The sequence below is a fragment of the Epargyreus clarus genome, unplaced genomic scaffold, assembly GCF_041222505.1.
Source record: "Epargyreus clarus isolate Ecla_fem2 unplaced genomic scaffold, WU_Ecla_fem_2.2 ptg000010l, whole genome shotgun sequence".
NCBI lineage: Eukaryota > Metazoa > Arthropoda > Insecta > Lepidoptera > Hesperiidae > Epargyreus > Epargyreus clarus.
Genome location: NW_027332218.1, coordinates 1,666,332 through 1,689,481, shown reverse-complemented (window position 1 = coordinate 1,689,481; position 23,150 = coordinate 1,666,332). Strand labels below are relative to the sequence as shown.

Here is a 23,150-nt window from a genome sequence, read left to right as displayed (position 1 = left end):
AACCTATACAGGGAAGTATCGTCCGTTCAATCCCCAGTTGCCATAGCTTACTCGTTTGTAAATCGTCTGTAGTACTCTGTGGTTTATATTTCACAGATAATATATTTTATCCACTGGATTTTGACAGTTTCCAAAAAGTTCTACTTTATAATCTATATCTCTACTACGTCACGACTCTCATACCTGTCTGTACTTGTCACAGACCTATATGGTACTTGTTTATAACTTTTATATTTACATACTTTTATTTTACGACTTTATTTTATAAACACATGTGTTTAAACACGCAATATGTATAGTGCATGAGTTATCAATGTTTACACAAGCGGATACGTACATTGTTTTCTCAAAATGGTCAAGGAAACTGTTGTTACAAATAAAAGCGCAGCTGGACTGGTAAGATGTTTTGCAGTTATTGAATCTTAGTCTTACCCTACTTTGATTGTTATTTGATTAGTTTCATTTTTAATCTCTGTCAATTTACTAATTTACACAGAGAACACAAAATAATTATAAGTAAATTACACGTAGTATTTGTATACTCTTTGTAAATTACTATAAATACCTTTGTCATAATGACATGTCTTATGTTACATATGTAAAAGTTTTATTAAATTCTAGAGATTACATTTACGAATATTATCAGTAATTATGCGAGGTAACGTGAATATCTTAAAACAGAGTAAGTGGGTTGTATTAGACACTATAATTTTTATTAAATAAATAGTAAACGATCATGCAGCCCTCTCAATAAATAAATATAATAAAATCTTCCATATCAGGTCCTAAAAAGTAGAAAAACTCAGATAAGTTGCTACTCTTAGGGACCAAGCTGAAATATCTTAGTTTCTTTCCTTTACCACACCTTTCTAACCCGAACACAGCAGCATAACACTACTATTATTACACAGGAATATTTTTTTAAATAATTTTCCTTATACAATTTCCAGCGTCGGTCAGCAATAGCTGAAAGAATCCGTCTCCGTGAAGAGTGGTCATCGTTGAAAGGCACTGACGATGAGACTGAACCACCAGCCAAAACCAAGAAGAAACAGACAAAAGTTTTCAGCAAAAACTTGCATAATATCAGAGAGATTCCTAAACAAACAAGCAAGAATATGACCGATTTAAATGCCTGGAGACAAAATAAAGAAAATGTAGGATCAAAGGTAATTTGATATGGAATTCTTTAACAGGAATGCTCTTTTTTTTATAATATAGGAGATATGGATATGGAAATTCTTTAACAGGAATGTTCTTTTTTTTTATAATATAGGAGAAGCAGACGAGCATGCAGTCCACCTGATGGTAAGTGGCTACTGTTGCCCATGGACATATGTAATCAACCCCAGATAGTATTAGATATTCCTACCAGAGTTCGTCTACAGATGCATTGCTACCTCGTGAGAACTAAGCTGGAATGCCCCGGAAAAGTATGTCTTCGTTACCCTTTTCAAACCAGAACACAGCAACACTTAACACTGCTGTTGTTAGGCAGAAATAACCGCAAAAGATCCTACCACTTTTAAATCTCTTAGACTCAATAGTACTAATGGCTTTTCATACATATGAACTAAGAATTGAATCTGATATGCAACAAATATTTCTTATTATATAAAAGTAGTAAATGGAAAAGGAGTCCTGCTGATGACTATTGCTATCGATAAGTGACTATTGCCACCGATGAACATCTGTAATCAACCCCAGATAAGAATACCTACAGTCGGTTAGTGATGCATTACATCCCCTGAGAACTATGTTGTAACACCTCAGGTAAATAGGTCTCCTTCACCACACCTTTCAAACCAGAACACAGCAACGCTTAACAATGCTATCACTAGGCAGAAAAAGGTAACATGGTGGTTCCTACAGGATCACGTTGCCAAATTTTATTGTATAATAGATTTTATGAAGTTTTATGTGCAGAATTAATTAATTATTATCAATTCTGAATGTGGTAAAACCCTTTTGTGGTACGACTCCAGCGGCACCACCGTCACACATCTGTGGTCTAACTCAAATCCACTTGCCATTAGTTGGACTGCATGCTATATTATTAAAACAATCTCGCCTCAAAAATCGTTAATCCTGAGGATGTTGATATGTACCCTTTGAGTACGGAATCCTAAAAATCATTCTACAAGAGGGCATTATAGATATGTTTCAGAACATTTGAGTTATAGGGAAATAAAATTATTATTTTCTTAACTAAAAATCACGCTATAACAGTTATAACTAAACCTAACTAAACTAACTAAACTAAACTAAAACTAAAAAGCAATAATTATTTGCAATCTACTAACTTGCGATGAACTTTCTCTAAGGCACTCGAATAATCTCGCCTCAGAAATCGTTAATCCTGAGGATGTTGATAAGGACAATGGTACAAAATTATTAAAATCGTGTATTGTCATCGGTTTTTGATAATTCTTCAAAATTTTGAATTAAACTGAATGTTCAAAGTGGATAGAAATCGGGTTCAAAGATTCCGTTACTTGTTACTTACATACATACCTACATACATACAACCCAAGCTAATAAAAGCGTGTTAAAAAAATAGCATTTGCTTTTATATTGAAAAAAAATCATGATGTTTTAAGATTATCTGATAAATATTTATAATGTAGTCACAGAAACTACAACTGTAGTCACAGAAACTACGATACTAATCAACAGATAGCATTATTAGCATTAGTACTGGTGTGCTAATATCTTTATACCTATATCTAATCTCAATACCTATTATTGAAAATTTATAATAAAAAATTTAAAATTCGAAATGAGATCATGTGTAAGTAACAATGACAAATACATTACAGTCCGTACAACGCAAGTCATCATGTGAGGCACTACGTGGTGTGGTGGCACTAGTGGATGTGGGGGCGGAGTCCCGCGCGCTCGCTCTGCGGGCCGCGCTAGCAGCCCTTGGAGCCACTGTGGTGTCAGACTGGAGCCCCCTTGTCACACATCTTGTTTGGTCACAAGGTAAGAATAGAATAGAATAATTTATTTGCATGGAATAGGTACATAATCAGGTGTTACAAAATTTAGGTCTTCATTCTGCTAACAATACGGTACCATGCAAATTAAATAGTTGTCATAAAAAAATATGTATAATTATTAAAAAAATGCTAATAAAATCAGTTGCGTAGAAAGTCGTTTATATAATAAAAATTGTTCAACAATCTACTAATAATCTATAATTCTAATTGGCAATTATCAAAGTATTAAATTTGATAGCACAATTGTCACACAAATTTAGCTTTTGTCGAAAGTGTTTTGTGTCATTGCCTTTCTATTTTGGAAATGATAACATTAAATTAGTCAATTAGTCCATCAGATAGTAAGTAGTCACTGCCGCGCATGGTCATCTGCAATGAACTCTATATAAAACATGTTTTTCTTATGCAGATTCTAAGAAGGTATTTATCACTAGCGAACATATAGATAGTTTTAAAATAATTCAATGGCCATTGACTGTACCTATTTAATAACATTAAAAAAATTACTGGTGCTAAAATTATTGCTAATTAATACTAAAAACTTTTATGTTGTCCTTCTATATTTAGTTACTTGAGAACATCTTTAACTTTATTTATCTCTTGACACAGCTTAGGTTCTAGGTTACAATATAAAACCTAAGTTCTAGTTCACATTAATGTTTTGTGAAAGTCTGGAATCCTTACTAGGATTACCTACCTGTATGACAGCAACATTAATGAAACCCATGATCTCAAATATTACTAAACGTCAATAACCTAAAATCTAGCGGTCAAAGGGCGGGCGGCACGGGCGGTCCGCCCTAGGCCTTCGATCTTGGAGGGCCCTCTAACACACTTCAACAAACTACCCCTTCCGAACCCTTAGGCAGTTTGTCCACCGCCACCGTCACTGAGCCGATACCGATAATTAATGACGGCGCCGAAGTAGCTTACATTTACTATAGATGCTTGTCCACCGCACGTCCGTCACTTGAGCGCCGTCATCTCTGCCGCCGATATTTCGAGTAGACCGGCAATATAAAACACATTGGAACTTGTCCATACACAGTCGTCACAAGCGTGACAACTGGAACAAAATAAACCGCCGATATCGGTCGCGGTGGTCAAACTATCGCCGTCACGACATATTAAAATCAGCCCCAAAATAATCTCGTGCTCGATATCGGCTCGGTGACGGTGCGGTGGACAGACGACCTTAGTCCCCTAGAGGACCTAAACGAAGCCAGTGGCTATGTGTATTTATCACATAAAACAATGTCCCCAGCGGGTTCGCGCAGCACGAGGGCGAAGGCCCGGGCGCTGGCGTGCAGCGTGGTGTCGCCGCTGTGGGTGGAGGCGAGCGCGGCCGCCGCGCGCCGCGTGCCCGAGCGCGTGTTCCCGTCCACCGCGCGGGACTCCGACCTGCCCTCGCCGCCTACGTTGTGTAGATTGTTGGTGAGCATCGACATTACATACATTGTCATTGTCAAACTGTTACTGTCCCACTGTTAGACACGGGGCTCCTCTCAAAATGAACACAGCACTACTCTTGCAGTACTAATAAGCACTGCTGTGTGTCAATAATTGGGCAGAAATAGGTGTCTTTGGTCACTTAATCTTCCAGGACCCACCAAGCAGACCCGCCGGTGGGGGTCTGTCAATGACTGTCACTGATATGTCTCAATGGTCCATCTTACTGCATCAATTTACACACAAACACACATTGTTAATTCTCTATCTGTGTATAATAATATCTGTGTAATCCTGATTTAGCTTATTTTTTTCAAAACATAATCTTATAAATAATTTGACAGAAAAAAGCTGAGAAAGAAAACTGGCCGCTGTTGGGGCTACAATCTGATGATGAAGACGGTGCTGGAGGTAGACCTGTGAGGCTGAGGATCTCCAGTGATACAGATGACAATACGAAGAATACTACTCATGACGGAGACACCACACAGGAGTCAGTTGGTGTGTATTCGTCTGATTGTCGAATAGTATTTATAATTCCTTTCTTTTGTGTACATTTGTGATGGTATGTCTATCTAACTAAACCCATTTTAACCAGAACACAGCCGAATTTAATATTGTAGTTACATATGTGCTGGTGGTTTAGTATTCTGTTTAAGTTTTCAAAATTTAAAGTCTACCTGGTGTAGAGATTAATGGTTCTTAATCTGACCTAACCTTTTGATATTCCATAGAAAAAAAAAAACCGACTGAATTTTACAAATAAAGTTGAACATATTTTTGATAGTTCATTACCAACTTAACAAAACTATAGTTACTCTTGTGACTTCCAAATACTCTAAAAGTTTGGGCGTAGTTCCCTCGACATGTAAAGTGGAAGGTAAACAAAATAAATATGAGAAGCTCTACTATCAGGCCTGAGTAATAGATAAAAGCTTATAATAAATGTACATAATTTTCAGATGTAGAAAGCCGTGTGAATACAGCACCTAGACGAGCCCTGCCAGTGTCGATATCACCACCCCCTGCCAACCCCAAGTCCAGACGAAAATTGTTCACTGTTAGGGCTGATGTGGAGGAGAAAACAGGTATAACCACCACTTATCACACTCTCAACTCACTCTTCTTAACTAGTTTCTACTGTGAAGCAGTTCTGTGTCTCAAAAGAATTGTGGTTACATATGAGATAACCATCTTAGCTCTTAGGAGTTGCAATGAATCTGTGATTCGGTTCAGGTGGATCGATGTTTTATATGAAGTTAGTCACAAATGTCCATGGCCAACAGCAGTCTTTTGCTACCAGGTAGACTGCATACTGTTTCATTACTTCAATCTATTAAAAAAATAAATTGGAAGCTTTTAATGCTCAGTAAAGTCATACTTATTTCGTTTCTTACTATCATGGCTATGTTGCTTTGTGTCATATTGTAGTAACTCAATTATATTTAATGGATCACCATTTATTTGTCAAAAATAATATTTCAGATGCCGAAGACACTCCTGCTCGTGCTAAGAAAACACGTAACGAAAAGGCACCGAATCGGCCAGAAAAAGCACCTATTCGCCCCGAAAAGGCACCAACTCGACCCGAAAAGGCACCAACTCGTCCCGAAAAGGCCACAAACTGTGCCGACAGAGTACCAGAGCGGCAGAAGAAAAAGCAATACAATCTTGGGCAAGAACAGAAGCAGAATTTGGAAAAGGCCAAAAGGTTGGCTAAACGGTTAGCGGCTGAACCAGCTGTGAATAAAAGAATAGAGAAAACACAAGCACAGGACAGAAGAATATCAAATGTACCGAGAATTGTGAGTATGGTCATGTAATAGAAGTTTAAAAGGTGGTAGCAACAGTATGGTTCGGCTGGGGAGACTTAGCTACATTTCCCATTACCCATTTCTAGCTTGAAGCAGTTCTGCTTTTCGGTGATTAAATGGGAGCTGGTTAACCAACATGACCATGGATGATGAGGTGACCATTTTAGTCCTTAGGAGTGGTAATGCATCTGTGATCAGCTTTAGGTAAAACTGTAAGACAAGACAATATAGACAAGTAGTCCTCACTGAAGTTAATCACAATTATGTTGGTACACATGAGGACTTAGATGGAAAGCCTCAAAAAGGCAATCAGAAGAGAATCATGAAGTATTTCAAGTTCATATGATAAATATCTGGCTATTTAAAAATTCATAGCATTAGTATTTTTATGAAATTGTTTTATCTATATATTTGTAATTGTCCATATGTCGCCTGTTTATCTAATATAGTTACCGTACTTCTCTGAAACGGCTTTACCGATTGTCACCAAATTTTATATGCATATTCAGTAGGTCTGAGAATCAGATACTATCTATTTTTCATACCCCTAAGTAATAACTTATTACTTATTACTAATAAGGGTTGTTCACCCTTAACTTTTTTTTATTTATATGGCAACACAACGTTTGCCGGGTCAGCTAGTATGCAAATAAATATTCTCGTTTCAGGTTCTGACCGGTATGCCGAAATCACAACGCCAAGCAGTGATTGCAGCGATTCAAGCTCTAAATGGAAAACTTCAGAACCACGTCAACCGTAAAACCACACATGTGCTTCTAGGCACGTGTAAGGAAGATGATAATAATAATGCAGAATGTCAGGATGGAGAAACATCGAATGAAAGACCAAAGAATGCATCAAATCAATCGACGACGAATAAAAATCCAATTTCTATTTGTAACGAGTGTAATGCTCCTGAAACTGTAATAAGACAGGTTTTGGAGAATGAAAATGTGACAGTTACTAATCATTGTTCGCAAGTCGGTGTTCATGACAACGATGTGACTATCGTCTGCAGTTCAGTCAATCGTGATCGTGATAACGTTAACAGTGATAATAACGCAGTGACAAGTGATAAAAGAGGTGATAGACATGATATTAGTGATTTGTGTGAGGGTATTACTAATGACAGAAGTAAGAGAACTCTTAAAACGTTGCTCGGTGCGGCCCGTGGCTGCAGAGTGTTGCATGCGCAGTGGGCCTTGGACTCGCAAAGGGCGAAAAGATGGTTGCCCTATGCTGGATATGAAGTAACTTACCTGTTGAAAGTTGCTCAGGTAAGGTTTTGTTATTGTTTTTGTTTTATATAACATAGGGGTAGCAAACGAGCATACAGTCCACTGGGTACAGTGGCTACTGCCGCCCATGGACATCTGTTATCAACCCCAGATAGGATTAGATATTCCTACCTGAAGACTGTCACAGATGCGCCTTTACTCCTGAGGACTAAGCTGGAACGCTTTAGAAAAGTATGTCTCCCTTACCACACCCTTCAAACCAGAACACAGCAGCGCTTAACACTTCTGTTATTAGGCAGAAATAGGATTACTTCTAGAGTGGAAACTAAACCTAAAGTATGATATATTGATCATAATACAATTTGAAAAGTGTTTTAATTGAAGGTTGTGGATGCCGGTTGATTTACATATGAGGTGAAGAAGTGGCATTGCATCTTTGATCAGCTTTTGAGATAAAAGAATAGAACCCATTTTCTGTCACAGAAATGCATAATTGTTTGGTACCTTATTTAAAAAACATATATTGTTTATTGAACAACCCGTTTCATAGAGATCCTCTTATTAGTTTTACATGCTGTGGGTTTCAGGTTTAATCCCGTGTCAGTGATTGATGAACAATTTCTGTTTTAGGTCTAGGTGTTTGTGTGTCTATTACACGCATGACACCAGAAAAATCAATTTACTTTACTTCTTACTTTACTTTTATTTAATTTATTCATTACAGAAAGCGCGTGTAGAAAGATTTGCGCTGGACAAAATGCATGCACAATACGCATACGATGTCTTCCGAGGCACGCGTGTGGTTGTAGCCGAGACGGCAGAACAGAGGGAGGCAGCTATAGAACTCCTGACCTTGTGTGGTGCGGAAATCATTGATGACGACGACGCACAAAATGGCGGAATCACACAAAATGGCGGCCAAACACAAAATGGCGGCGCTACTCAAAATGGCCGGACACAATATGGTAGAGATACTCAGTATAATACTATCGCTTGGACACAATATTGTAGAGCTACGCCATATGTTGAGGGTAGGAATGAAGATATTGTAATAAGGGTAGGTAGTGATGAGAATGAGGTTAGTTCTAAATGGGTTTTTGATAGCGTCGCCGCTGGTAGGCCGAGGACTGCTCGACGGTATGTTAACAGGAATAATGTACATTTAGAAGAATGACAATAAAAATAATATATTTGGAGGACCGAAATAATCAAAATTTTGTCTGCAGATGATAAACTGTTTGTTATTAAAAGTCTTTTGACCACTGTTAACAATTGACGGAAATTATTTTGTTGAGCATTTAAGTTCTATTTAAAAATTAATTGCTTTTCGTCAGCAAACAACATTTTGACTTTTTACTTTTCGTTCCTTTTAATATAACAGCTTCTACTACCTTTCTCACTGTTGTCGTTATGAGTATTGTTTTTACGTTAATAAAAATTAGATCTCATGTGGATTGTCATTAAATTTATTTTTTAGCATTATGTATAAAGCTATATATTTATTTTTTTAACATTATGTATGCTAAATATGTCAATTGATGGATTTTTCGCGGTAAATTTTTCCGCTTATATAGTTTTATTAATCTAGCAACACCAAGCTCAACAATACGCACTTAATAAATTTTCAGACAATATTTAGATATACAGTTATTCAAAGCATGGTTTGTGTAGGTTGTCGAGGATAGATGTAAGGAAAACCATCTCATATAGGGGATCTGTTGAAAAGTGTAAGCAGTAAACAACAATTCAAAAAGCCTGCAAAATGGCGCTAGTGTCGCAAAAGGGTATGAAAGAACTTAGCTGATATACATGGAGTGAAGTTAAGTACATTGTAAGTTCGTCCAAAATAATTTCGTTAATTCCTGACCCTTTTTTTATTTACCCATGTTTTACTAATGTCACCCTTATTTTGGCTACAAAGAGACTTAGTCCATACCTCTGTACTCCATAATAATGTTAAATTTGCCTGATTTACTTTGACAGAAAGCTCCATGAATTCTATACAGGTCTGCTAAACTATGAATTTATGAATATAAGTGGATGGTAATCCATTTTTATACAATATTAATATAAAATATTTAGTTTCAGTAACCTTTACGATGCGTTTACTATGACCAGTATGAAATATGTAGTTTATTTTTAAACTTTTATGATATCTCATTAATTATTTGATTATGAATTGAAAAAGATCTTAACACTAATACTAGAATACTTTATTACAATATACCCAACTAATTATACTAATAGACGAATTTATATTATTTTATATAGTCGCCCAAGTATTTCAAATCAAAATACCCTTGCAAATAAAGTTTGAAGACTTAAATATTGTAGTAAGCGCCATCTGTATCATTAAATGTTAGTTAGTACATTGCTTGACGATAGGTGGCACTAGTAACCCAAAAATGTACAATATTGTATTTTTTGCAATAATTTCACACATAATATGTACTGGTAAATTTGGTATCTACTTTTTTAAAACAAAGGTATATTTTATAGTTGTCATTTTATGCCATAATAATATGATATTTCTCTTGTGTATATTTTGTAGCATTTTTGTTTAAATATTTTTTTTTGTTTTTGTAAATACTCTTGTCTAAATAAGTTATCGAACTAGTTAAGCCTATTTCTTATATTTTACTTTACGTTGCGAATGTATGAAGTTGAAGAATATCTGTGATTTCATGTTTCTATGATCTAAATAGCATTATATTTTGAGCTAATAAAATATGAAAAATCGTTTTATTTTTACTTTTTTGTGTCTTAGGCGTGCTTTAAATGTACAGGATTCTTCAATAATTATAAATTTAGGATTTAGAATATACATTAAAATATGTTTATTTTAAACATTAAAATATTTAATGTAGGTAAATGTAATTGCAAGTACTAAAAGTAGTAATCTGATAAGGACAAATACTATACTAAGTTGAGTATCCTTTACGCCTGTATCAATAATCAAACTGTCCAATTCGTATTAAAGTGAAATATCGATTTTTGTTGACAAAGATTTTCGAAGTCATACATTTTCGAAGTCTTAAAAATTTGATATTTGATTTAATTGATGATTAAGAACAGACTTAAACTTCAATTTTTCTTATAATCTGCGCCTACCAATAAGAACAAGTGGGGGTGTAATAAAACAAAAACATAAAACGTAATGGTTTATTTCCGTTACAGCAACAGTAGAAATGATTGACGACGTGGGGACAACTTATTGTTTCTTTTTAACTTTACACATCAAAAGTTAAGTACTTTTAAATGTACTCGGCACCATTCTTAGTCATCCAATCGAGCGAGTTATTGGCGCTCTATATAATTTATTCAATAATGTGATAAGTGTTATAACAAATTCTCGAGTAGGTGCCCCGTGCTGACGTGGACAGCAGCGAATACACAGCGCTCCGGAGACCGCCCGTTACGACCCCTGGTACAAAAATATATGTTGTAGGTATATGTCGGCGATAACCCAGTACCGCACTTTATTAATAAACTGAACGAAACGACTTTAATATGAGAATCACTTTTATTCACTTTTATTTACAATTCGAGCAGAGTAACGGCTTACAGGACTGATTAAGGGTTCGTACACAAAACTGCGATGCGACGTCGCATCGCAAAAATCTGCGAGCTCCCTCGACGCATCGCAAGAACTTGCGAATTGATTCGCATCGCACAGTGGTTGTTGTTGTTCGTCACCCTGAGAGACGTTACGCCGCACGATATCGCATCGCAGCAATTCGCATCGCAATTTTCTGCGTTGCGAATTCGCATCGCGTCGCATCGCAGTTTTGTGTTCGAGCCCTAAATGCGAATGTACCAGCGCGTGGACTTAAATACTACTCGAGTGACAAACAGCATAAGAACTACCTCACATCACTTGTTTTGTTATAACAAGTGACGTGATTCACAATAAATTTAACTGTTAATAAAATAACATTATATTGAAAATATTGTTTTAAAAATACGAGAATAAGTATTTTAATATTATTATAATTTACATAATTTATTTGGTATGACTAACAAAGTGTTTTGAAGTACTACCGGAAATCGTCCATATTTTAATCTAAATATTAATTCCACATTGACAATCAAAATTGACATAATAAAAATTAATAATGAATTTTATGTTACTCCAAATAATTTATCTTACACAAATTATATGTTTTAATAAACAAGCGCGTTACAACACGCAAACATTCCTTACAAGTTTTCATAAATCGCCAAAAGAGGGCGCTACTAGTAGGATGCAAATTAAACTAAGTTTTGTTTATAAAACAATACAATTGGAGTCATAATAATCTAATTGATTTTTACTTTGAAGGTTTGCAACAATATGAATTATTAAAAATAAATTACAAAATCAATGTTTTAAAATCAGTCGAAAGAATCAGTGCAATGTCTAAGAGACATTGAGGTTAGATCAATAACAGTATTGTAATTACGAATAATTATTTTAAACATTAAATGTTATAATATAAACATAAGATACTGATTTGCGCCCATATATACATATTCAAATTATATTTTAAAAGCTTTTATTAAAGTTCTTTTTAAGTATATACAGTTGCATAATATATTAATAGATTTCAACTTGAGTAATATTTTCATTTTACTTTTACGTATAGTATTTTCGTGTGTATAGTCCTTGTAAACTGCTAGTCCGCTCTCAATTTAGAAAAAAGTCGCGTCGCCATAGCAAATTGTATGACTACACACCTGCTCGCAAAAACTTCAGAGCGGATTAGCAGTTTGGCGCGGACTACACTTGTAATATAATTTATATGTACCTAATTGGATCAAATAAAATTATTGCGTCAATAAAAAAGAAAATAAAAACGTGATAGATGAATGAATCAGGCGATTGAGTGCGTATATTGTAATGTAATGGTATATTTTATAAATAATTCAATCAACATAGTCCAGTCTACGTAATTATTGAACACAATGAATAATTATCATAAACATTTGTAGCTAGCTGGCTAAATATAGAACAATTGCAACATTCATTGCATTCCTGTTAACGAATTTAAAATGTTGCCTTATCGCCATAAACAGTGGCTAAAAATTGTTATATATTTGATGCCGATTACAATAAGAAAACGTCTCAATAAAAACAGCTCTGTCGTAAAAGTGCTGACGGGTCATAATAGTCGTTATCCACTACAGATGAAGGTGATAGAACTTTGTGGTTCGACTCCGGCGGCACCACCGCCACACCCATTTCTGCCTCATAACAGCAGTGTTAAGCGCTATTGTGTTCTGGTTTGAAAGTGTGGTAAGGAAGACAAACTTTTCCGAGGCGTTCCAACTTAGACCTCAGGAGTAGCGGCGAATCTGTGGCCGACCTCTGGTAGGAATTTCTAATCCTATCTGGGTTGATTACAGATGTCTATGGGCGACTATTACAGATGTCAATTATAGCCACTTACCATCAGGTGGACAGCATGCTCGTCTGCTACTTCCTTATTATATAAAAAAGTCTCAATGCTGGGTACGGATCTCTTTTCAGAGGGAAAGAAGTTTAGATCATACTCCACCGCGCTGGCCAAGTGCGTATTGGTAGACTTCAAACACTTGAGAACTTTATTGACTGTTGTGCATACTGGTTTCCTCACTATCATGTGATAATTAATATCTAATACGCTCTTAACCGAAAAATCTAATTTTGAAACCTGGATTTCCAACCACGAGTCCTATTGAGAGGTCGATACATTGATAAGACATAATAAGTGTAAAAAAAGTTGAAGAAACTTTACACATTTCACAAAATAGCACGCGCCAAAAGCAATGAAATTAGCGGCAAGCTTTCGGAATTTCGTAACAGATGGCGCTGGAAGTCACATATTTTAATATAACGAAGATCATTTATGCCTCATTGCATTGATCTATAACCTGTCATTGCCTCATTGTCGCGCCATAAGCAGAAGGGAAGGCATCGTTAGATTAAAATTTGATGTAAAGGTGCCATAACGGCCTTGTGTAATAAATACATTCACATTAACCAACTCTATATTATATTTTGTATTGGTAAAATATACGTTTGCTATTTATTTTTTGGAAGAAACTAATCTATGGGAAGAAACAAGAGTTGCACACATGTAGCCCACCTACACCTGTATTCAATTCCATAAAGAAGTAGTTCACTTGATGCAGCTTACAAATACGTTGTTTGTGGACTAAGATGTTCGCCTTTTGTCTAAGTCAGCGGGCACCTACGAAAGTTACGCATAATTATTTTGTTCAATTAGGAGTCCGAATAACAAGTAAGTTAATAATAACAGGAAAGGTCCCACGACACAAAACAAAAATATAATAATTCAGTCATAAACAAAAGAGAGTTAAGAATATTTTTATATTCTTAACTCATGTTCTTAAACTGTCTTAACTAGAGATGCGGCGAATAGTGGTTTCACCGAATAACCGAATACCGAATAATATTCGGTTTAACCTTTAACGAACGAACCAAATATTCAGCCGAATTATTCTGTTTACCATTTCTTTATTGTCAATTTGCCAGTTACGTGTTTCAATTCAATTCAAACTTTACAATGTTGATTTGAGTTTAAAAAATGAATACCTACTGATTTTAGGTTTAAAATAAATGTTGACTACACTAACTATAGATTAAGTAATAAATGTGTTGACTTGAGGTTTCAAAATAAATGTTGATTTGCAAACATATTCTTCATAGGATTTGAGTTTGACTTATAATATAACATAAATCTAATATAACAAATATTGTGTTTTAATTTTAGTTGTCCAATTTAGTTGTCCTTACATTACGAAGTCTATGTTTGTTCATAGTAGTGCATAATGTAATTTTCTAGGCGCACATATTATAAGTATATGGTTCTTTTGTTCTACACGACTCTTACTGCTTTGGATGAATGTTGTAACTGCTAGGCCCCTGAGTCCATTCGTACACCTGAAAGTTAATATAAAGAATATATTAGTCAAATCATTGAGTCAAAACATCTCCAAAGATTTTTTTAGTTTGTTTCAGATATTATATTATGTGTGAGAATGAAAATTCAGAATCTTGTCTTGATTTTTTAGTAAACTTGGATGACGGCAACGTTTTTTGACTTCTTCCTTAACAAAGCTATAGACGAAGATGTAGTTATTGTCCTTAAGGTCCAAGGACCACTTAACACCGGGTAGTCTGCATAAAAATTCTGCATTTCTACCTCTGTGATATAAAATCGTTGTCGACGCATTACTGTTACTGCTGCGTGGGCCTCCTCAGGGAGAGAGTCTTACGCCTAGGCCACCACGCTGGTCAAGTACAAATTGCTTGACTTCACATATTTTTATAGAACTGTTTTATAGAATTGATGCTTTTTTTCCAACCCCTCAAATTTCCTCGCCATGTTTTTCCACTGTTATAGCAAGTGATAGTTCATTTCTACTGCGCACATAACTAAAAAATAAAGATGTGTCATGCCCGGAAGTCAAGTGCCTCGGTTGCGAAGTTTCAACCCCGCGGCTATCACTGCCTGTTCGAAGTTTGACATAAATTAAATAAATATAGTTCAAAAAACTAAAAAACACGCTTTTATGATAAAATCAACTGAAAAGTATTCTATTTCATTCTTTCATACATGCAGGGTAAAGGCCTTATTAGACCACCCAATTTTGAGGGACCCTAACCCTAACTAAGAGTGGTGTAATAAGACTTAGGGAGTTAGTGTCCCTATTTAGGGCGATCGGATCATCCCGATCTGCCTAGCTCCCTAACTAGGGTACACGCCCACCCTGGATGCAGGGCCCTTCATATCGGGTTGTGTAATAGGCGTTTAAGATAAGGATGTATGTTGATCTCTTTCTACCGAAAAACGGAGTTACTCACTGACAAACATACAAGTGAAGCTAATATAAAGCGTGTCAAAAGCTGTTATTTATCTACTTAAGTGAAGTCAATTAAAACAATAAGTCACCTTTGTTAGTTAGTCATTTCTGAACGAATGCAACATACCTAACTATAAATAAAACTTGAGGCAAAATTTGTTCTACCTTATTAAAACGAGATCTAAGCTAAGCTAAGCGTCTTCCGCGAATTTCTAAGCCATTGGTTTCGTTAGACAATAAAAAGAAAAGCTTAAAACCTGTGAGGGCAGTACGGTCTAGCTACCTTGTTCTAAAAATATGTATCAAGGTTTATTTTTTATATTTTAGTAGTATGTAAGTGATGGAATTCGTTGTAGTTCGATTAAGGCAACACCGCTTATTTATGCCTCATAGCATCAGTATAACTATGTTCTAAAAGTTGTATGCATGTTGTTTGTATGATTAAACTTACCCATTGAACTTACCAATAACTCAGACTGTCTGATGGAAAGTAGTCTCTGTCGCCTATAGACATTTGCAACATCAGAGAAGTCGCCAAGCCAGCTTTGAAGTAGACTTTGAAGTTTAATGTGACGATTTAGTGAAATAACTGTGCAAATATTTTTTTAGACAAATCTTAATATCTTACACACGAGGGCCTTAAAATGATTCATTTTTCGCCAGATCCGTCTAAAATGGACATCTGTAAATGAACTGGAATAGGAAATTCCCGAAACTTCGACCGTAGCAATCCTTTACATGCTTACAGCTTAATCTTCAGGTGTCCGCAACTCCTTAAGCAATGATTTAACATCAGGTTACTGTGAAAGGTATACAAGGTATTCCAACTAAGAAGTAGAAACGCATCCTTAATCGGCTTCAGGAAGAATAGTTTTGAACTATTTAAGTTTTGAACTATTTGAATTAGCTAAAAACACCGGTTCTTTTGAAAGGAAACAGCTTACTAAACACACGACAGCTTATTCAAAAACTCCGATTCGCACTGGTAGTAACCATCTGTAGCATCTGAAATAAAAAAATATATTAATCAAATCAAATAATGGTACTATAATATAAATATAATAAGATGATTTAATCGGGTAGACTTCGGAAAAATAAACTTAGATGGGCTGAAACCTCAGAATATAGAAGTTAAACCGGAGGCTCTTTTCTATACATAGCAATTAGGTAACTATACAATATTCTACCAATTTAAGTACGCACACACAAAGCACATGAATAAGATTCAGTTCACTTGCTGTATAGACCAGAATCTTTCTGGTGCAATAGTTATGCTGTATTGATTAGTAAAGATTACTCACTCCTAACAAGAAAATGTAACCAGTTTTGGGAATTGAAATAGTTGCGTAAAAAAGTTTTGCCACGTCTACGTGCTAAAATGTCCCTAAAATATTTGTTAAATAATTATTTATTTATTATGTAACTTATGCAGTTATTTTTTATTCGTAAATTTTCTCTAAAAATGTTTTTATTTGTCAAGAATTCAAAAAAAGAACTACTCAGCCGATTGTGGCTTCATTCAATTTCAAGGCGGCGAAGTATCTTTACTAATCTATGTGCTGTATAAAAAATGTCTCGTAAAAAAAAAATAGTAGGTATCAAAAATTATGTAATTTAGAAAAAATCCAACTGTAAAGTTGCTTTCCAATATACATAGATTATCTTATATCATAAATATTATTTATTGCGTAACGCATTTAAGTGATTAATATTTAATTCGGATTTGTTTATTCTCTGGTCATTCATTATTCAGTAAATATTTAAATTAATGAAAATACATAATAATATGTTTGAGGAAGGAAGTGGAAGTTTTTCAAAGTCAAAAGTATGTCTTGGGAAATGTTTAAAAGATATTTTTATACATAGTGCTAGTATTTTAGAATGTAATACAGTCGTCGGATGTGCCTTCTTCCTTTTTAAGTAGAATTAGTTTAAGTAAATTATGACTTTTTTAACTTTTTTATTACTTACTGAATATTAATTTATCACGAATTATAATTTTATTTATCGCATATCGTTAACTTATTTAAAGTAGGACAACTAATCTAGTACTGGTCTTTTGACGGTTTATTTAACAACAAAAAGTAATTTATGGCAGAACAACAACTTTTACCGCTCAAAAAGCATCCAAAATGGCGGGCGTACCGCGCACTTCCCGCGTCTATCTCCCTCTAACCAGCGACATTATTCGCTATCTCGCTCAGGCCGTCAACCGTGGAGTGGTAGTGCAGCTGTTACGTTACGTTTTAATTAAAAGTCACTTGCACACGTGAACACAGATAATAAAAATAAAATTGATAATCAAGAGCGTGTCCAACATGTGCAATGAAGATTCCGTATTATTTACATTTATTATGCAAGTGACTTTCAAGTTTAAAATGTAAGTGAATTTCAGGTAAGTTTTTACAAGCTTAATCAAATTTTGTCTTTTTACCACGCTTTTATTATATGCTTGACCTGTATGTATGTATTTAGGTATACTGGGTATGTAACGGAATCTTTGAACTCGATTTTTACACATTTTATCAGTGGATTTATTTTTAAAGATTGAACAAGTAAAGTAGTAAACATTAAAATAAGGTTAAATTCGAAAAACGTAACATATAACTGAATAGGGCATTGTATACTTTATTACTTTATACAATGTTTGTTTTAATCAATTTCTTTTTTATGTTACACATATGTTACACATAATAGCATTATTGTCCGAATTTGAGCCATATCTGTGTTCAATCAGTCCTGTGCAATTCATAACAAGGTTAAAAATCATCACAAAATTTAGGAATAGAAGACCAAGTAAAATTAATAATAAAAAACGTGGTAAAATCAAACTGTTTCTCATTATAATCTATAGATATACGTATTAACATTGTGCAGCGAAAGGGTGCTGCCACACTGCTGTTTAAAAATGTTTCCAAATTTCTATTACAATTTGTTAACTAGTTCAGAAATGTTTACTAACATTATCTAGTACATCTAACATGAAAATAGTTTCTAACATTGTGATCATATGTTTCTTAACAAATGTTTACTAACGTTTTTAAACATTTCAAACAGCAGTGTAGCAGCACCCTAAGTTCTTTAGTTCGAGACGCAAAGGAACCCTAAAGTCACGGTGTGGAGACCTTGACACCAAATCACCAGACCGTTAATGTTACACTAAGCTTTATAGCTAAATAAACAAACGGTAACATGCTTTTGTAACTTGAGGCTGTACGTTGAATAATGGACTTCAAAAACGTCTAACTGAAACATGCTACAAGATGGAGAATGTATTACAGTCGCAGACCACGTGTCTAATGAAAATGTCGCAAAAAAAAAGCTGGAAAAGTAAAACTCATTGGATAACTGGTTACATTTAGGATAATTTCTGCTTATTTCTATTACTATTATAGTAAAGATTTAAGAAACTAAAACCATAGATTTACACTGCTAGTACAAGTAAAAAAGATGTTTTCTTTATAACTCGTATTAAATGTAAATTTATTAAAGTTTAAAAATAAATACAGCTCATATTATTGCCATTACCGATAGTAATTATTAAAAACCGTTCAGATAGTAATACAAATTATTAAAATTTGATAATTATTTATTTATCAAGTTATGCCTATCAAATAACCTTTTTCGTATGAAATAATTTCTTTATTAATAATTTCTTGTTTTTAGTTTATAATTTAGTTGATTACTTTTCTTACTTTAAATTTCATGTATATAGTATGAAATTAACATTGAAATCATATACAAACCTCGGGTAAGACATTTAAGCTAAGAAAAAGTCGAAAAGCGTATCCTAGTATACCAATACATGAAAAATACTGTTAAACATTTCAAGTAGGTTTTTTAGTCTATGCGCTTCAATTACTTATTGACCTAAACAAACTTTTTTATTTGCTGAACTACATTTTGTTTCGCACTAATGGATACACGACCAATTAAGATATTAATGACACATCTACATGAATTAACATTAATAAATCTTTCAACGTTATGTCGAACGCAGGTAACATGTAACATCCCTACAGGTCCAATTTTCAAAAATAGCATATAACAGACTTACTTTTATTTCATTTACGAGCTTTTGCCCGCGGCTTCGCTCGCGTTACGAAGATATATTTCCATCCTCTATTTTATCCCCTTGGGAGTAGACTTGATCAAAATCCTCTCTTAGCGGATGCCTACGTCATAACGTCTACCTGCATGCCAAATTTCAGCCCGATCCGTCTAGTGGTTTGGGCTGTGCGTTGATAGATCACTATGTCAGTCAGTCACCTTTGAGTTATATATATTCAGATTTAATATTATTTCAATAAGCATAGCAAAATTTTGTAACTACCCCAAAAATGTTTATAAATGTGATGACTATACCGGATGATAATGATGTGATGATGATGATGTCGTCCAAAATAACCTCCATGGTTCTGACTTCTAACCATCGGACACCCATATCCCTCACGCCTCGAAGATTGTCTGCATGAAATTTCCCCTTTTTACCACGCTTTTTTTAGCTTGATCTGTATGTATGTAACGGATCCTTGAACTCGATGTCTACATCGCTCAAAGTGGAAGGGTCCTTTAAATTTAAAATTTTGAACATTTATCAAGAATTCATCGATTCTTCTTTCAATACACGATTTTAATAATTTTATTCCCATTCTTCTCATCAGGATCACAGTCAGGATCGTCAGGAATCAAGATTAACGATTTTCCTTGTGCGATTTTAGCGTGGTTTTTAGTTTTTAAACTATAATACTTGACTTGAAGACTACAGTTACAGGCTACTAGTAAACTATAAACTATAACTATAAAAAAAAATGTGAGCCGTCACGGGACGCCTGGCAGATGTAAAACATCGACATTATTTTGTAAAAGTAATATGCAGAAAAGAACATATTGTGATAGGAACTAAATATGTCATAATGATAAAATAAAATATTACGATTTTTTCCAGATAACGATGACTATTTATTGAATAAACATTTATTTTCATTAAATACAAAAATTTACGAATTTATTTCAAATCGTGACTACTTAATTCTTGCGCATGGCGACGCGTCGCCACACCGTACACACTACTGCATATAGAATGTATATATATACCATCGTATAGCGTGGCGTATGCGTCGCCACGGAATGCGTCGCCACGCCAGAAATCGGTTTTACGTGCAGCTATAGATGTTTCACATCAACAAAAAAGGTACTAGCCTTTTTTATAGTAGAACTTACTCCACTCCCAGAGTTACAGCAACAGGACAAAAACTCGCAGTTATAATATGCATAAATAAAATACACATGCACAATTTGCGTAAGGTAGTAAGAAGCTAGAATTAATGGATGCACCACAAAAAGCCAGCGAAGAGACCTTTATAAACACCTGCTTGTTATTTAAAAGCAATAATGCGTACTTGTAATAATACCTAATAAGAATGTGCCTTTAATGATGATTTTTAGGGTTCCGTACCCAAAGGGTAAAAACGGAACCGTATTACTGAGACTCCGCTGTCTGTCCGTCTGTCACGGTGCTCTATCTACTGAACCGTAATAGATAGACATTTGAATTTTTGTGCAAAATAAGTATAGGGATGGCCGCTATAACAACAAATAGTAAAAATAAAAAAGTTGAAAATAAATGGAGGTCGCCATATAATAAACCGCTATTTTTCAACGTTTTTCGCTTAATCTACTTAACCGTAATAGGTAGACAGTACAAATTTTCACAATGTATTTACTTCAATGGCTGGTATAATAAGTAATAACAAATACTAAAAATAAAAAAAATATGAAAATATTGCTAGTACGGAACCCACCGTTGTGAGTTCGACTTACACTTGTCTAATTATTATAGTAATGCCAGTTTCTCACGATGGTGGTAAAAGTAGTTTGTAGGTTTTTCTCATTGTATCAGAAGCTACGACGACTCGCGTGGCGGTGATCACCATCTAACACGCTGAGGGATCCGGATTCTATCCTCGGCCAGACCGATATGTTTGTGTATTCGTAAGAAATCCTAGTATAGAGTTAATTATAATGATTACAAAAATTTCAAAATTAAAACCTAAATCAGCAAATAATTTATTCAATTTATCTGAAAAGATAGTGTAATAATTTAATAAATGGATGCGTTTTTAATTTCCGATTGATAAATCGTCGACAATAAAAAAATAAAAGTTAAAAGGTTATGTCATCTATAAATATTTTTATTTAGTACACTTTGCGACAAAAACATGACCTTGGTAAACCACCGGTTCTCAATCTGCAATCCGTGGAGTAATTAAAATATAAATAGGTATGAAAAAAGAAAACATTAATTTATGATACTGCTCATTTATTTTTGTTATTTACTTTAGGTACTTTATTTTAAGCAGTGTGACGTCCGTGCTACTGCAACCACATACATTGCGACTAATAGAAAAATATAAACGTACAAATTTTATTATTTTATATTAAATAGAGGTATGGGGAAACAGCAGGAAATTATATGCTAAACAGTAAAATAGTCTCAACGAAACGAGAAACTAAACGCTTTCCCTTGAGGTCTATGATTTCGTTAATAAAATGTATACTGATATTGTCAACTTTAAGAACTCTTAGACTATTATATTATATAAAGTAAGTTTATTTTTCTATAAATTCGTCGCAAAACGACTTAAAATACACTTTAATAATAACAAGATACTTGAAATGTGGAACAATTACTTAGCATTACGTTTTACAACCCTCTAAAACGAAATATTGTTCCCATAGACTATTACTTACTAAATATACCTGAGACAGTACATTGTCTAGCTCAATACTTAAAAAAATACTTGGTTAGTTTTGACAATTCTAAGAATTATACCATAGCCTTGCAAGAACTATAGTGCGTTGTAAAAGTATTAAGTTAAGCAGGTAGGCGATTCTTTGTATTAACGCCAAATAAACAATAGAGAATTATAAAACAAAATAAATTCTATGAAGGTAAGAAGCATTGTTTAGTTTAAAGTCTACTTGTGCTTTCAAATCCATTTTCTAAGCTCATCTTAGTAAAATCTTTCACACAAATCTTTGTAAAAAAAATATTGAACTAAAGACGTCTAAAGCGGATTACAGGGATTTACTGCAACTACGTAAGTTTTTGGTTAAGTGAGTGCTGGAATATACTAACTTCCTGTAATTAGCAACTTGAAGGTGGTAGAACCCTTTGTGGTTCGACTCCGGCGGCACCACCGCCACACCTATTTCTACCTAATAACAGCAGTGTTAGGCGCTGCTGTGTTCCGGTTTGAAGGGTGTGGTACGGGAGACGTTCCAGCGTAGTCCTCCGGGGTATCCTCAGGCGCATCTGTGGCCGACCTCAAATAGGAATACCTAATCCTATCTGTGGCTGATTATACAGATGTCCATGGGCGGCAGTAGCCACTTACCATCAGGTGGACTGCATGCTCGTCTGCTACTCTTATATTATAAAAAAAAACTCGTACCATAGCCCGGCAATAGGATACAAAGCTGCCAAAGTTAGTTTAATAGAAAAAAACGGTGTACGGAAATTCACGCGGAAGGATAACTCGTTACTAGAATATGCAATTAAGGCTTTGCAAACAATGCTAAACTAGATACTATCCCGATTAAGCGTTATTTATAAGCAAATTAACATAGGCTTAGGTGCTTTCCTAATACCATTTTAATTTCGAAATATAAAAAATCGGAACCGGAAATTACGGTCGAGATTATCTTGCATACAACAACATCAGTCAACATAGCGTTCATCTGTGATTGTAATAAGATAAAAAAGTTAAAAAAATATTTAGCTTAGGCTTAGATTT

General features: G+C 34.6%; 1 protein-coding gene across 1 annotated transcript; it reads left to right on the top strand.

Moving 5' to 3' along the window:
* Positions 1-175: 175 nt before the first annotated feature.
* On the top strand, positions 176-8,737 carry LOC140745285 (uncharacterized). Its single transcript, XM_073077052.1, has 9 exons — positions 176-396; positions 951-1,169; positions 2,820-2,985; positions 4,267-4,436; positions 4,796-4,952; positions 5,414-5,539; positions 5,937-6,256; positions 6,934-7,542; positions 8,228-8,737. Exons 1-9 carry the CDS (start codon positions 352-354, stop codon positions 8,675-8,677), a joined length of 2,262 nt encoding a protein of 753 aa, XP_072933153.1. The 5' UTR covers positions 176-351; the 3' UTR covers positions 8,678-8,737.
* The last annotated feature ends 14,413 nt before the right edge of the window (positions 8,738-23,150 follow it).

Coding starts and splice junctions, on each gene's coding strand:
- LOC140745285 (XM_073077052.1), top strand. CDS start 352: ATGGTCAAGGAAACTGTTGTTACAAATAAAAGCGCAGCTGGACTG. Junction 4,437..4,795: donor CTACGTTGTGTAGATTGTTG/GTGAGCATCGAC, acceptor ATAATTTGACAG/AAAAAAGCTGAGAAAGAAAA. Junction 5,540..5,936: donor TGATGTGGAGGAGAAAACAG/GTATAACCACCA, acceptor ATAATATTTCAG/ATGCCGAAGACACTCCTGCT.